This window comes from Salvelinus alpinus, chromosome 5 (assembly GCF_045679555.1).
Source record: "Salvelinus alpinus chromosome 5, SLU_Salpinus.1, whole genome shotgun sequence".
Classification (NCBI taxonomy): Eukaryota; Metazoa; Chordata; class Actinopteri; order Salmoniformes; family Salmonidae; genus Salvelinus; species Salvelinus alpinus.
This window is the reverse complement of record NC_092090.1, coordinates 39,340,665-39,354,056: the sequence shown is the minus strand read 5'-3', so window position 1 is coordinate 39,354,056 and position 13,392 is coordinate 39,340,665. Positions and strand designations below refer to the sequence as shown.

The 13,392-nt window shown below is 44.8% G+C and overlaps 1 protein-coding gene across 2 annotated transcripts in view; it reads right to left on the bottom strand.

Moving 5' to 3' along the window:
- The window catches only part of furina (furin (paired basic amino acid cleaving enzyme) a), a 94,760-nt gene that overhangs the window by 20,805 nt on the left and 60,563 nt on the right, over positions 1–13,392 (bottom strand). For both annotated transcript variants that reach the window (XM_071401801.1, XM_071401800.1), the window contains exons 5-6: positions 7,282–7,410; positions 7,050–7,126 (exon numbers count right to left, since the gene is read on the bottom strand). In XM_071401801.1, the coding sequence (XP_071257902.1) occupies positions 7,050–7,126; positions 7,282–7,410 (206 nt within the window). The remainder of the gene's footprint in view (positions 1–7,049; positions 7,127–7,281; positions 7,411–13,392) is intronic.

Sequence of the window (13,392 nt, the reverse complement as noted above, 5' to 3'; positions counted from 1 at the left end):
CATCCCAGGATCAGGAATGGTGGCGTGTCGACTGGCCAGCAACGCAGGACAGTAGCAGTGCATCTCAGAGCCACACAATGTGCTTATCTGACCTCCTCATTCAGAGAATGTGGAGGACATAAATGGTCGGGTCAACAGCCCATAAATCAATTCCTCCGAGTGAGTGGGCCTTTACAGACTGTGGGTTGCTGCTCCAATGGAGAGGGATCAAAGCAAACATGCCACGGTCATCCAGTCTGGTCTAGTCTGGGGGTTAAGGATGAAAGTGGGCTTTTGGAGGTGCTGGAACTGCTGATGAAATCTCCTGAAGAAATGGTTTGTGAAGTCTTCTGTAATGGAGGAATGTACAGACAGACTGACCATGTAAAAGCTATAATGCCTTGTCACTTGTTAAATCCACTTAAATTCGTGTAAATTAAGTGGAGGAGACAGGTTAAAGAAATATTTTTAAGCCATGAGACAATTGAGACATGGATTGTGTATGTGTGCCATTCAGAGGGTGAATGGGCAAGACAAAAGATTTAAGTGCCTTTGAATGGGTTATGGTAGTAGGTGCCAGGCATACCGGTTTGTGTCAAGAACTGCAGCGCTGCTGGGTTTTTCACACAACAGTTTCCCGTGTGTATCAAGAATGGTCCACTACCCAAAGGACATCTAGCCAACTTGACACTGCTTCCCACAATTGTGTCAACATGGACCAGAATTCCTGTGGAAAGCTTTCGATACCTTGTAGAGTCCATGCCCCGACGAAACTTCCCCCTTACACTAACTGGTTGTGCCACCTTTAGCTGCAACCAAATGCTTCCTGTAGTTGTTGATTTGTCTCTCATATCGCTGTAGAGGTATTTAGGCACACTCGTGCATGCAGAACTACTTTAACTCGCCGACATTTATGGGTTTTCAAGCATGAACTGCTCATTCCGTATCTGTAACTCTGAAGGTAAGTGGAACTCTGTTATACTATGTTCCAGGCTTCCAGCCTAATAACCACTGGGGGTTCAACCAGCTGGCCAGAGTCAAGGTCAATTCCAACTCATTTCCTGATCCAATGGAAGCACAAAAACAAACAGAACATTCCCAAGATTATCTATGACAATGTACGGTTTACATTTGACATTTTTAGTCACTTATCCAGAGTGACTTACAGGAGCAAATAGGGTTAAGTGTCCTGCTCAAGGGCACATTGACAGATGTTTCACCTAGTCGGCTCAGGGATTCGAACCAGCGACCTTTTGGTTACTGGCCCAATGCTCATAACCACTAGGCTACCTGCAGCCAAATTGAATTTCAATTGATTCGATTTCCTGCATTGCCTCAGCCTGGCATTGACATGGGATTGAACCCAACCTTGTGGTGTGGTTACAGAGGTTGTTGCTGAGCAGAGCTCTGGTGTAGGCTATATGAGGGGGCTCAGATGAATTGGCCTATCAAAACACACTGTGCTCCACTCTGGCAGAACAAAGTGACGTCTCTCACTCACACAGGGGAGGAGGGCATCTTTCATCATCAAGTCACAGTGAGATAAATTAACATCGAAGAGCCTTAATATCCCCCTGACACGTCTCACTGACAGTCTGGACTGATCTGACACACTGGCAGACTCATTTACCATCAGTCACAGACCAGAGGACAGAAACTCTACTTTATATTACTGCTGTAAAGTGTGCAGTTAAACGCCTTCCATAAAACAACCATCAATGATATATAATATAGATGAACTAAATGTACTTCCCTGGGATCAGACACTGATTCATGTGAGTAGGTCGGCCTCCATCTTATATTTCATGAAAGAATACACTGACACTCACGTTCAACACAAAGACTCAATCACACCGTGCTGGTATGATATAAACTACAGCATGTAGAGAGGAGGTGCATCATCAGTAATAGATTATAGTTATCCCTTCAGTTCCTGTTTCGCCATCATTGCCAACATCAGCTAAGCAGGAGGCAGACAGACAGTCAAAGTAGTAGTGTTCTTTTTCAGCAACTCTGGCTTGTGGCTACAATATGGCAGCAACTACAAAGATTAGCCTACATCATCACACAAAATGCTAATTGTTTTTGCTCCAATGCAATGTGTAAGGACTGCGTCCTGCTTGTGGAACTGTAATATCCGTTACAACAGTCAGAGAAGGTTGTAGCCTTCCTAATGGCCTTGAATGTTCGTTCAAATCGCCGCAGGGTTTTTATTTCAGCTGTTCAGAACTATGAGGCAGAGGCTATCACCATGGTTCAGAAGAGGGTGAGTTAAAGAGAGAAATGTGAAGGGAGGTGGAGTGTGAGCAGCAGCAACATAGAAAAAATGTGCATGTAAAATAACATGCGCAGAATGTGATCCGAATCCATAGGTTTTCAAGAGGGACGGGGACCAAAACACTATTCGTAGCCACAGCATTAATAATATCCTCTGAATCTTTGACTAATTGTGTAACAATGCTCTGCAGTCTCTACACAATGGTGATATTTATCTAGAGGGATAAGAGCAACAAAAAGCCATGTCAATGAGTTGAACACAACAGGCAATATCTGATTACAGACACACATGTCTGGAGAGAAGACTCAGACTTACACACAGCTACAGCTGGCTGCCAGCCCAAAGCGAACCATTAGATTAGCATTCATTCAAAGAACAGACAGCCCTACTTGCATCACATCACTGTGTGGAGGAAACACATTCTACTCAAAGACTCTTAAACACGGACTCAACTGAAAGCAGGCAGGCAGTGTCTAGGCACTACGGTAAACCCATAGGGTAATACCTCACCAAAGTCACTTTGAAACATTAGACTAACTCTGAGTAATTGCTCTACTGTAGTCTGGAACATGGGCACAAATCTTGGATCAGCTCCCCCAATCCTAGGCTAGAACTCAAAACTGACATTGAATTAGTCCAAGTGCTAATTTTACTTTTATGTGATGACGCTGGGTCAATTGTCTTCGTCCTTGCTTTAATTGACAACTGCAGTAGGTCAAATAATCCATCTCCGTCAGACCGCTAGCTGGCCGTTCCTCCTGGCAGAATTTACCATTAGGCATGGATCTAGGATGAGCTTGCCATGCCCAAAACCTCACCCGTAGGGGGAAAACTCAAAAACAAACCTAAGCTCAGTGTGAAGGGGAAACTCCATCCTTCCTTTGTCTGGGCTGCAGCAGAGCAAGAAATGAGGCTGGTCCCTGAGGAGCTGCAAGTCAGCCTGACCAGAACTACTGGAGCATAGACACGGCCATCTCCATCGCCAGTCTTAACACCACTGACAAAGCCAGTTTTCAACTGAGCTGGCCAGAAAGTAATAGATAAAGGTAAACTGAGGAAAGTATACTAGAGACGGTGTTGGAATGATAAACGAGGAGACAAACTTCCCAGAAGTTTGGACTAACTTAACCTAAGGGCATATTAAAATAAAACAGGAAAGCTGATTTCCATGGTAAGGTAAAACAACATTATCATTGTGCTGTGAGAATGCTGACTTGGCTTTCTCCTTAGCTGGAACTCATATTTCATAGTTATCAGTTTCGATAGAACATGCCTCCCATACTGGTGTGGAACTTGAGGGCTGAAACCAAAAGGCTACAGTTTGATGAACTTTCGGGATGATGCAGCCAATTTGGTGCTCACATCTCCATGGCAACCAGCTGCCTCCTGAAAGGTCTCACATTAGCATAATACATGTTTATACGAGGGGGAAAACCACAGGTGGAACTTCCATGGAGACAATATTTCAAACGGAGCCAACTGTTATAAGAAAAGAGACATAATGGAATAAACAAATTAACGAGACAAATATTTTTATGTGGGAAAAACTACAGGTGGAACTTTAGAGGTTTCCTACAAAGCAGAAACACAGTGCTAACAGCCATTATGTCCTTTCAGGTCATACATAAAGTTAGACCTATTATCGTTGCGTAACATGATGAAACTTCCTAAGGCAGATCCAATTGGAAGCTGTAAAATACAGTTCAGTCCACAGAAGTCCTGGTTAAAATCCAAAATTACACCCTACTACGCATAGTGCACTACTTTTTAATGATGTCAAAAGCAGTGCCCTACATAGGGTATAGGGTTCCATTTGAGCCTGGGCCGTAGTCCGTCTTTGTGTGAGAGCTCTTTCTTCTCTCTCAAATTCCATATTGGGCTATTGATAGCTTGGCAAGGCGCTCCTTCCACTCGCTCTGCTTTTCCTAACTTGAATTAATTACTGAGAAGAAAATCATTTGTGCTCTCTGAGGCTGGGCCAGTGGCCCCAGCTGATCATTAGGCTCTCTGCTCACTGCCTGCCGGGCCTCTGCCCGGAGGTAAATCTGGACAACTGCTCTGGCCCCGCTCCTACTTAATCAGCTGACTAATGAGTTGACCTACAGGACAAAAGGTCTCTCAGTGTTTATGGAACAGAGGCAGAGGGGGAATACAAAGCAAACATCTTGTGTAACTAATCTGAGACAATGTAAAATGAATCAACCTGGGTTGTTCTGTGGAGTGGTCCTGATAAATAGAGCCTTCCTCCCAATACTGACGACCGGGCACATTAGGAAGAGTGATTTAATGTTCCAAAGAAATGATGGGCTGTAATGAAGAACAAGCATTCTCCTCCTCGAACTTATAGCAGCATTTGATAAGTCAGAATGCAAACTTATAACATCAATTGAACTATTTTCCTTGGCCCCTGCAGCCTTGGCACAGACACAAACATGTGTATGTACTAGACATTTCAAGCTGTGTGCACACAACCTGACATGTGACAGTGACACAGCGGAAACTGAAAGCAAATACTACACACAAACACACATGCCTCCTGTTACAAAGCAAGAACTCGTTCTGTCTTGCACTAACAGACACAGAGCACTGGCACCCTGGAGGCCTGAGAAAAGGTGGTCAGATGATGATCAATATACAGCTACATTACCGTGTGTGTACAACTACAGTACAGTTCATCTACGTTTCTTGTCCTTGATGGTATCTTGCAGCAAGCCAACTTAATGTAATGCACTATTCAAAGTGGCAAATTCAAATTAGCCAACTCCCTGGCTCTTTTTAATTAAAATATTAATAACATGATATCAGCCATAGTACAGCAGTTACAGCATTGCGTGATAAAATCAACTTCCTCAAGTCTACTTCCCACTGCTTTACCAAATGTCTCAAATAACAGAAAAGCCTCCGTTGGCAAAATCAATAACACAAGAACCTCAGCTCAAATCTTGTGGAGATTATCCCGCGCTAGACGTAGCTGTACAGCCTGCCACTCCCAGCTGGGGACGGGTATATGGGAAACATTCAATACATAAAAAGAAAACCCCCCCAATTTAGCTCGCAGCAGAGGCCCCTAGAGAGACTGATCCTCCTGTTCTAAGACAGTAAGGCTGCAGACCCACAGGGCCAGATCACATGTTGACTTGACAAACACGGGGCTGAATGGCCACATTGCTGCAGAGGAGCGTTCCTCATGCAGGGGAAGAAAGGGAGCTTTATGGAGGTGAACAGAGCTGGGCTTTCTGCAGGGAACAGACCCTTACACAGCCTTACAGAGCTCCAGCCTTCCCACAGGGTGTTTACACACACGCCTACACCAACCCCACGCAGTTACACACACCTCAGTCCTGCCACGGGGAAGCGAGGCAGAGCTGGGCGGCCGGAGATAAGGGCTGGGGTGAGCTAGGCAGGGAGGAGAGGACAAGCCAGGAGGATTCTCAGTCCAAAGGCATTTACTCCACTGTGTGTGGGGGATAGGGGAATCAACTGTCTGTTGGCTGTGTGTATGCTGGGGGAATAATACTGTATGGCGCTGTGTGTATACTGGGGTATTCATAATAACGGATGGCTCTGTGTGTGTGTATATATAGTGTGTTCGCGTGGTAAGTGGCAGAGCTCCATTGGCGTTAGCTCTTACTCCGCCGTTTCACTTTCTCGCCTTGACAGCAGGAGGCTCAAGACCTATGGCTATACACACTAGTGTAGGAAGTACTGTATACACTGTCGTTTTACTTGAGGCCATCTCCATCTCTCCTTACACCAGTCTGGCCTCCATGTGGACAGTGCCTGCTCCAGACCCATGCAGTCTCAGTTGGAGACCTTTGATTTCCACCAGCGTCTAACTATAACCTTTGTCTGTCATCACCAATCATGGTCAGCCTCAAGTAAAAAAAAAAAAGGGTATTTGGCTAGCAACACGAAACCAGCAGATTACGGAAAATCACAAATTAAAAGTCAGAAAGGGGAAGCACGCAGGGGAGCGGAACGAGGGGAGCAGGCATTTCCAGAGCCAGGAGATTTGTCGTATTTCGTTAACGCTGATGAAATTAATTCGATCAATTCAGGGCAGCAGGGAAGACATCGGGGTGGTAATAAACAAGTCTTAATGCTATCTGCTCAGGCCACTGCAGTAAAGCTGCTTTCTTCACAAATTCACTTAATCCCAGGAGATTTACTCCACTTAACTAGGCCACAGAAATGCCCTGGTAGCAGCTGGGTGATTTAAGACCAAAGCACATGTGCTTGCTCTCGATTGGGGGGAGACCCAAAACCCATTGAGATGTCCTCCGGCCCTCTAAGAGTCTACTACTTCAATCGGTCTCCCGGCTTATTAAAATATCTCAACTGTCACATTCAACACATTCATTGAGTGCATTTCCCTTTCCAGTCAGAGAAGCTCTGCTCTAACAGCAGTGGGCAGCCCAACACCTGACAGACCTGGACCCAAGCCAGAGTGATGGTGACCATAACTCACTTCATTACACCACCACTACCCCAGCGCTTTTGGCATTGTCTCGCTCCCTCTCTCAGCTGACTGCATGAGAAAATACAGTATTTTTATCAGGACATCACAATGAAACAGCCTATTCATGTAGAGGCGTGACGTTTCCTGTGTCCTACACGTCTCTCCTCTCAGAACTGAATCATTATGTGGCATTGGCACACGACGTGACTTGTATTTCCATGATAATCATGCATTGACGTCAATGGTAGATTTGTATAAAGAATCAAGTTAGGCACGGGGAGATCAAATTCTGCTGCCACTGAAACAGTGTCTTTTTTAAAATCAGGATCTTACCGGTTGTCGTTGAGTTGTGTGTATCGTGGCTGAGGGTCTGGATCTCCATCGTTCACATCATAGCTGGCGTCTGGGTCCTACAGGCAGACAGAGACAATCAGAATCACTCATCTATGATAAGAGGAGCAAAAGTCTAGGGGTGAATACCAATATTCCAAAATGGCCATCTTAAACTATTGAGATGCAGCAGCCCCAGCTTTGAAGCCAGGGGTAAGATGACGGTGATACTCACATAGTTTGATATAAGGTCTGGGTGGTTCTTCTCTATACCATCATCCAGGATGGACACCACCACTCCCTTCCCAGTGTAGCCCAGCTCCCATGCACCTTTAGCATTCAGGTCACGATGATTAGTATTGTACTGTAGAGTAGAAAACACCAAAACCAGTCAATAGACTCTAAAGAGCCATTACAAGACACGCATGTGAGATGACGAAAATGATCAAACTTCTTTGCATTATCAAATTAAGCAATATACCACAAACCCCTGAGATGCCTTATTGCTATTATAAACTTGTTACCAACGTAATTAGTGCAGACAAAAATGTATGTTTTGTCATACCAGTGGTATACGGTCTGATATACCACGGCTGTTAGCCAATCAGCATTCAGGGCTCGAACCACCAAGTTTATAATTGTTTTTAGACTATGAAATGTAAAAAATAAAGAGCGATCGTCACCAAACAGAAATATATAGATGAGTGTTTCCGGTCACAACTTGCAGACTTGTTTACATGCTGCTGTGCGTTTTGTTGCCAACCTTACTTTGCTACCTGACAACTTTACCGTTTATATTTTTTGTTTTTCCCTCACTCAACTTTTTTTCATTTAACTTTTTCACTCCTGACGTTTTATCTGGACATGGTTCGTCAGGACTTCCAACAGTTGAAGCTAAGTAGTAACATTAACATGATGCCTTCTACTGCCTATTACTCATAATATACAGGAGAATGATCGCCTTATGGCGAGGATAGCTGTGCTGCAAGCCCAGCTTCAGACGCAATCGTTAGGCAAGGGTAATTTCAGTGTAGGAAAGGATGAAACAGCGTCTGTGCCACCAGTAAGTACAGATAGTAACGTTAGTATAAATCCCCTCACACGGTCCCTGCAGCCAGACAACTTTCTCATGGCTTCTGGAGGGAAATGCTGTAGGAATGCTCAACCGGTGTCGCTCATTCAGCCGACAGAAACTTTCAACCGGTTCTCCCCATTAAGCAGCGAGTCGGAGTCAGAGGCCGAGCCTTCTCTGGTCTCTACTCCTCTCGTTACGGGGTCTGAGACGGCGAAGGCTCCCACCATTAGCTCTGACAAATTGAAAACCCTAGTCATTGGCGACTCCATTACCCGCAGTATTAGACTTAAAACGAATCATCCAGCGATCATACACTGTTTACCAGGGGGCAGGGCTACCGACGTTAAGGCTAATCTGAAGATGGTGCTGGCTAAAGCTAAAACTGGCGAGAGTAGAGAGTATAGAGATATTGTTATCCACGTCGGCACCAACGATGTTAGGATGAAACAGTCAGAGGTCACCAAGCGCAACATAGCTTCAGTGTGTAAATCAGCTAGAAAGATGTGTCGGCATCGAGTAATTGTCTCTGGCCTCCTCCCAGTTAGGGGGAGTGATGAGCTCTACAGCAGAGTCTCACAACTCAATCGCTGGTTGAAAACTGTTTTCTGCCCCTCCCAAAAGATAGAATTTGTAGATAATTGGCCCTCTTTCTGGGACTCACCCACAAACAGGACCAAGCCTGGCCTGTTGAGGAGTGACGGACTCCATCCTAGCTGGAGGGGTGCTCTCATCTTATCTACCAACATAGACAGGGCTCCAACTCCCCTAGCTCCACAATGAAATAGGGTGCAGGCCAGGCAGCAGGCTGTTAGCCAGCCTGCCAGCTTAGTGGAGTCTGCCACTAGCACAGTCAGTGTAGTCAGCTCAGCTATCCCCATTGAGACCGTGTCTGTGCCTCGACCTAAGTTGGGCAAAACTAAACATGGCGGTGTTCGCCTTAGCAATCTCACTAGAATAAAGACCTCCTCCATTCCTACCATTATTGAAAGAGATCGTGATACCTCACATCTCAAAATAGGGCTACTTAATGTTAGATCCCTCACTTCAAAGGCAGTTATAGTCAATGAACTAATCACTGATCATAATCTTGATGTGATTGGCCTGACTGAAACATGGCTTAAGCCTGAAGAATTTACTGTGTTAAATGAGGCCTCACCTCCTGGTTACACTAGTGACCATATCCCCCGCGCATCCCGCAAAGGCAGAGGTGTTGCTAACATTTACGATAGCAAATTTCAAAAAACAAAACAAAAAAAAGACGTTTTCGTCTTTTGAGCTTTTAGTTATGAAATCTATGCAGCCTACCCAATCACTTTTTATAGCTACTGTTTACAGGCCTCCTGGGCCATATACAGCGTTCCTCACTGAGTTCCCTGAATTCCTATCGGACCTTGTAGTCATAGCAGATAATATTCGAATTATTGTTGACTTTAATATTCACATTGAAAAGTCCACAGACCCACTCCAAAAGGCTTTCGGAGCCATCATCGACTCAGTGGGGTTTGTCCAACATGTCTTTGGACCTACTCACTGCCACAGTCAGATTCTGGACCTAGTTTTGTCCCATGGAATAAATGTTGTGGATCTTAATGTTTTTCCTCATAACCCTGGACTATCGGACCACCATTTTATTACGTTTACAATTGCAACAAATAATCTGCACAGACCCCAACCAAAAAGCATCAAAAGTTGTGCTATAAATTCTCAAACAACCCAAAGATTCCTTGATGCCCTTCCAGACTCCCTCTGCCTACCCAAGGACGTCAGAGGACAAAAATCAGTTAACCACCTAACTGAGGAACTCAATTTAACCTTGCGCAATACCCTAAAAACTAAAAACATTTGTCATAAGAAACTAGCTCCCAGGTATACAGAAAATACCCGAGCTCTGAAGCAAGCTTCCAGAAAATTGGAACGGAAATGGCGCCACACCAAACTGGAAGTCTTCCGACTAGCTTGGAAAGACAGTACCTTGCAGTATCGAAGAGCCCTCACTGCTGCTCGATCATCCTATTTTTCCAACTTAATTGAGGAAAATAAGAACAATCCGAAATGTCTTTTTGATACTGTCGCAAAGCTAACTAAAAAGCAGCATTCCCCAAGAGAGGATGGCTTTCACTTCAGCAGTAATAAATTCATGAACTTCTTTGAGGAAAAGATCATGATCATTAGAAAGCAAATTACGGACTCCTCTTTAAATCTGCGTATTCCTCCAAAGCTCAGTTGTCCCAAGTCTGCACAACTCTGCCAGAACCTAGGATCAAGGGAGACACTCAAGTGTTTTAGTACTATATCTCTTGACACAATGATGAAAATAACCATGGCCTCTAAACCTTCAAGCTGCATACTGGACCCTATTCCAACTAAACTACTGAAAGAGCTGCTTCCTGTGCTTGGCCCGCCTATGTTGAACATAATAAACGGATCTCTATCCACCGGATGTGTTCCAAACTCACTAAAAGTGGCAGTAATAAAGCCTCTCTTGAAAAAGCCAAACCTTGACCCAGAAAATATAAAAACTAATCGGCCTATATCGAATCTTCCATTCCTCTCTAAAAATTTTGAAAAAGCTGCAACTCACTGACTTCCTGAAGACAAACAATGTATACGAAATGCTTCAGTCTGGTTTTAGACCCCATCATAGCACTGAGACTGCACTTGTGAAGGTGGTAAATTACCTTTTAATGGCATCAGACCGAGGCTCTGCATCTGTTTTCGTGCTCCTAGACCTTAGTGCTGCTTTTGATACCATCGATCACCACATTCTTTTGGAGAGATTGGAAACCCAAATTGGTCTACATGGACAAGTTCTGGCCTGGTTTAGATCTTATCTGTCGGAAAGATATCAATTTGTCTCTGAATGGTTTGTCCTCTGACAAATCAACTGTAAATTTCAGTGTTCCTCAAGGTTCCGTTTTAGGACCACTATTGTTTTCACTATATATTTTACCTCTTGGGGATGTCATTCGAAAACATAATGTTAACTTTCACTGCTATGCGGATGACACACAGCTGTACATTTCAATGAAACATGGTGAAGCCCCAAAATTGCCCTCGCTAGAAGCCTGTGTTTCAGACATAAGGAAGTGGATGGCTGCAAAATTTCTACTTTTAAACTCAGACAAAACAGAGATGCTTATTCTAGGTCCCAAGAAACAAAGAGATCTTCTGTTGAATCTGACAATTAATCTTGATGGTTGTACAGTCGTCTCAAATAAAACTGAAGGACCTCGGCGTTACTCTGGACCCTGATCTCTCTTTTGACGAACATATAAAGACTGTTTCAAGAACAGCTTTTTTCCATCTACGTAACATTGCAAAAATCAGAAACTTTCTGTCCAAAAATGATGCAGCAAAATTAATCCATAGTTTTATTACTTCTAGGTTAGACTACTGCAATGCTCTACTTTCCGGCTACCCGGATAAAGCACTAAATAAACTTCAGTTAGTGCTAGATACAGCTGCTAGAATCCTGACTAGAACCCAAAAATGTGATCATATTACTCCAGTGCTAGCCTCCCTACACTGGCTTCCTGTTAAGGCAAGGGCTGATTTCAAGGTTTTACTGCTAACCTACAAAGCATTACATGGGCTTGCTCCTACCCATCTTTCCGATTTGGTCCTGCCGTACATACCTACTGGGATTCTCTGCCTCTAACCCTATTACAGGGGCTGAGTCACTGGCTTACTGGTGCTCTTCCATGCCGCCCCTAGGAGGGGTGCGTCACTTGAGTGGGTTGAGTCGCTGACGTGGTCTTCCTGTCTGGGTTGGCGCCCCCCCTTGGGTTGTGCCGTGGCGGAGATCTTTGTGGGTTATACTCGGCCTTGTCTCAGGATGGTAAGTTGGTGGTTGAAGATATCCCTCTAGTGGTGTGGGGGCTGTGCATTGGCAAAGTGGGTGGGGTTATATCCTGCCTGTTTGGCCCTCTCCGGGGGTATCATCGGTTGGGGCCACAGTGTCTCCTGACCCCTCCTGTCTCAGCCTCCAGTATTTATGCTGCAGTAGTTTATGTGTCGGGGGGCTAGGGTCAGTCTGTTATATCTGGAGTATTTCTCCTGTCTTATCCGGTGTCCTGTGTGAATTTAAGTATGCTCTCTCTAATTCTCTCTTTCTTTCTCAGAGGACCTGAGCCCTAGGACCATGCCTCAGGACTACCTGGCATGATGACTCCTTGCTGTCCCCAGTCCACCTGGCCGTGCTGCTGCTCCAGTTTCAACTGTTCTGCCTGCAGCTATGGAATCCTGACCTGTTCACCGGACGTGCTACCTGTCCCAGACCTGCTATTTTCAACTCTCTAGAGACAGCAGGAGCGGTAGAGATACTCTCAGTGATCGGCTATGAAAAGCCAACTGACATTTACTCCTGAGGTGCTGACTTGTTGCACCCTCGACAACTACTGTGACTTTTATTATTTGACGATGCTGGTCATTTATGAACATTTGAACATCTTGGCCACGTTCTGTTATAATCTCCACCTGGCACAGCCAGAAGAGGACTGGCCACCCCTCATAGCCTGGTTCCTCTCTAGGTTTCTTCCTAGGTTTTAGCCTTTCTAGGGAATTTTTCCTAGCCACCGTGCTTCTACACCTGCATTGCTTGCTGTTTGGGGTTTTAGGCTAGGTTTCTGTACAGCACTTTGAGATATCAGCTGATGTAAGAAGGGCTATATAAATACATTTGATTTGTTTGGGTGATGTGGCCCATGAGAAATGTGTCAGACTGCATTAGACATCAATCATAACAGAAAATGACAAAATCCCCATGGGAGGCAGACTGCATCCTGTGGCACCAGATAGGCTTACAACCTCCTGTGGTGCTAGGCAGACAAAGACATAGACAGACAGGTAGGCAGACAGACAGACTCGTCACTTAGCATGTAGCATCAGTCCCAGACCAGACTCAGCATACATCTCTCATCAGAGCCACCCCCCCGAGTGTCTGTTCGTGGACAACCAGCTAGCATGGTAATGGTACAGGGAGACTTCTACACAGGCCTTTTGGTATTCTCTCCATATCATCCTTGACCTTTGGTCAAACACCATGTTTGATGCCTTGCCGTTCTCACACAGCCATTTCTCTAGAATGCTGCCGCAATTTAATGTAATTTGTCTGAAAAGTGCCCTCCTACTATTTTCCTCTCATCCAAACCCTTCAGTGTCAGATAACCATGGCCAAAGCTTTGATCTGTGTAGATTCATCTCACTCAGAAAATCCTGCTCAAATCTGACTAAAAAGTGGAAATTACCATGAAAATTATCCAGGTTCTTGTA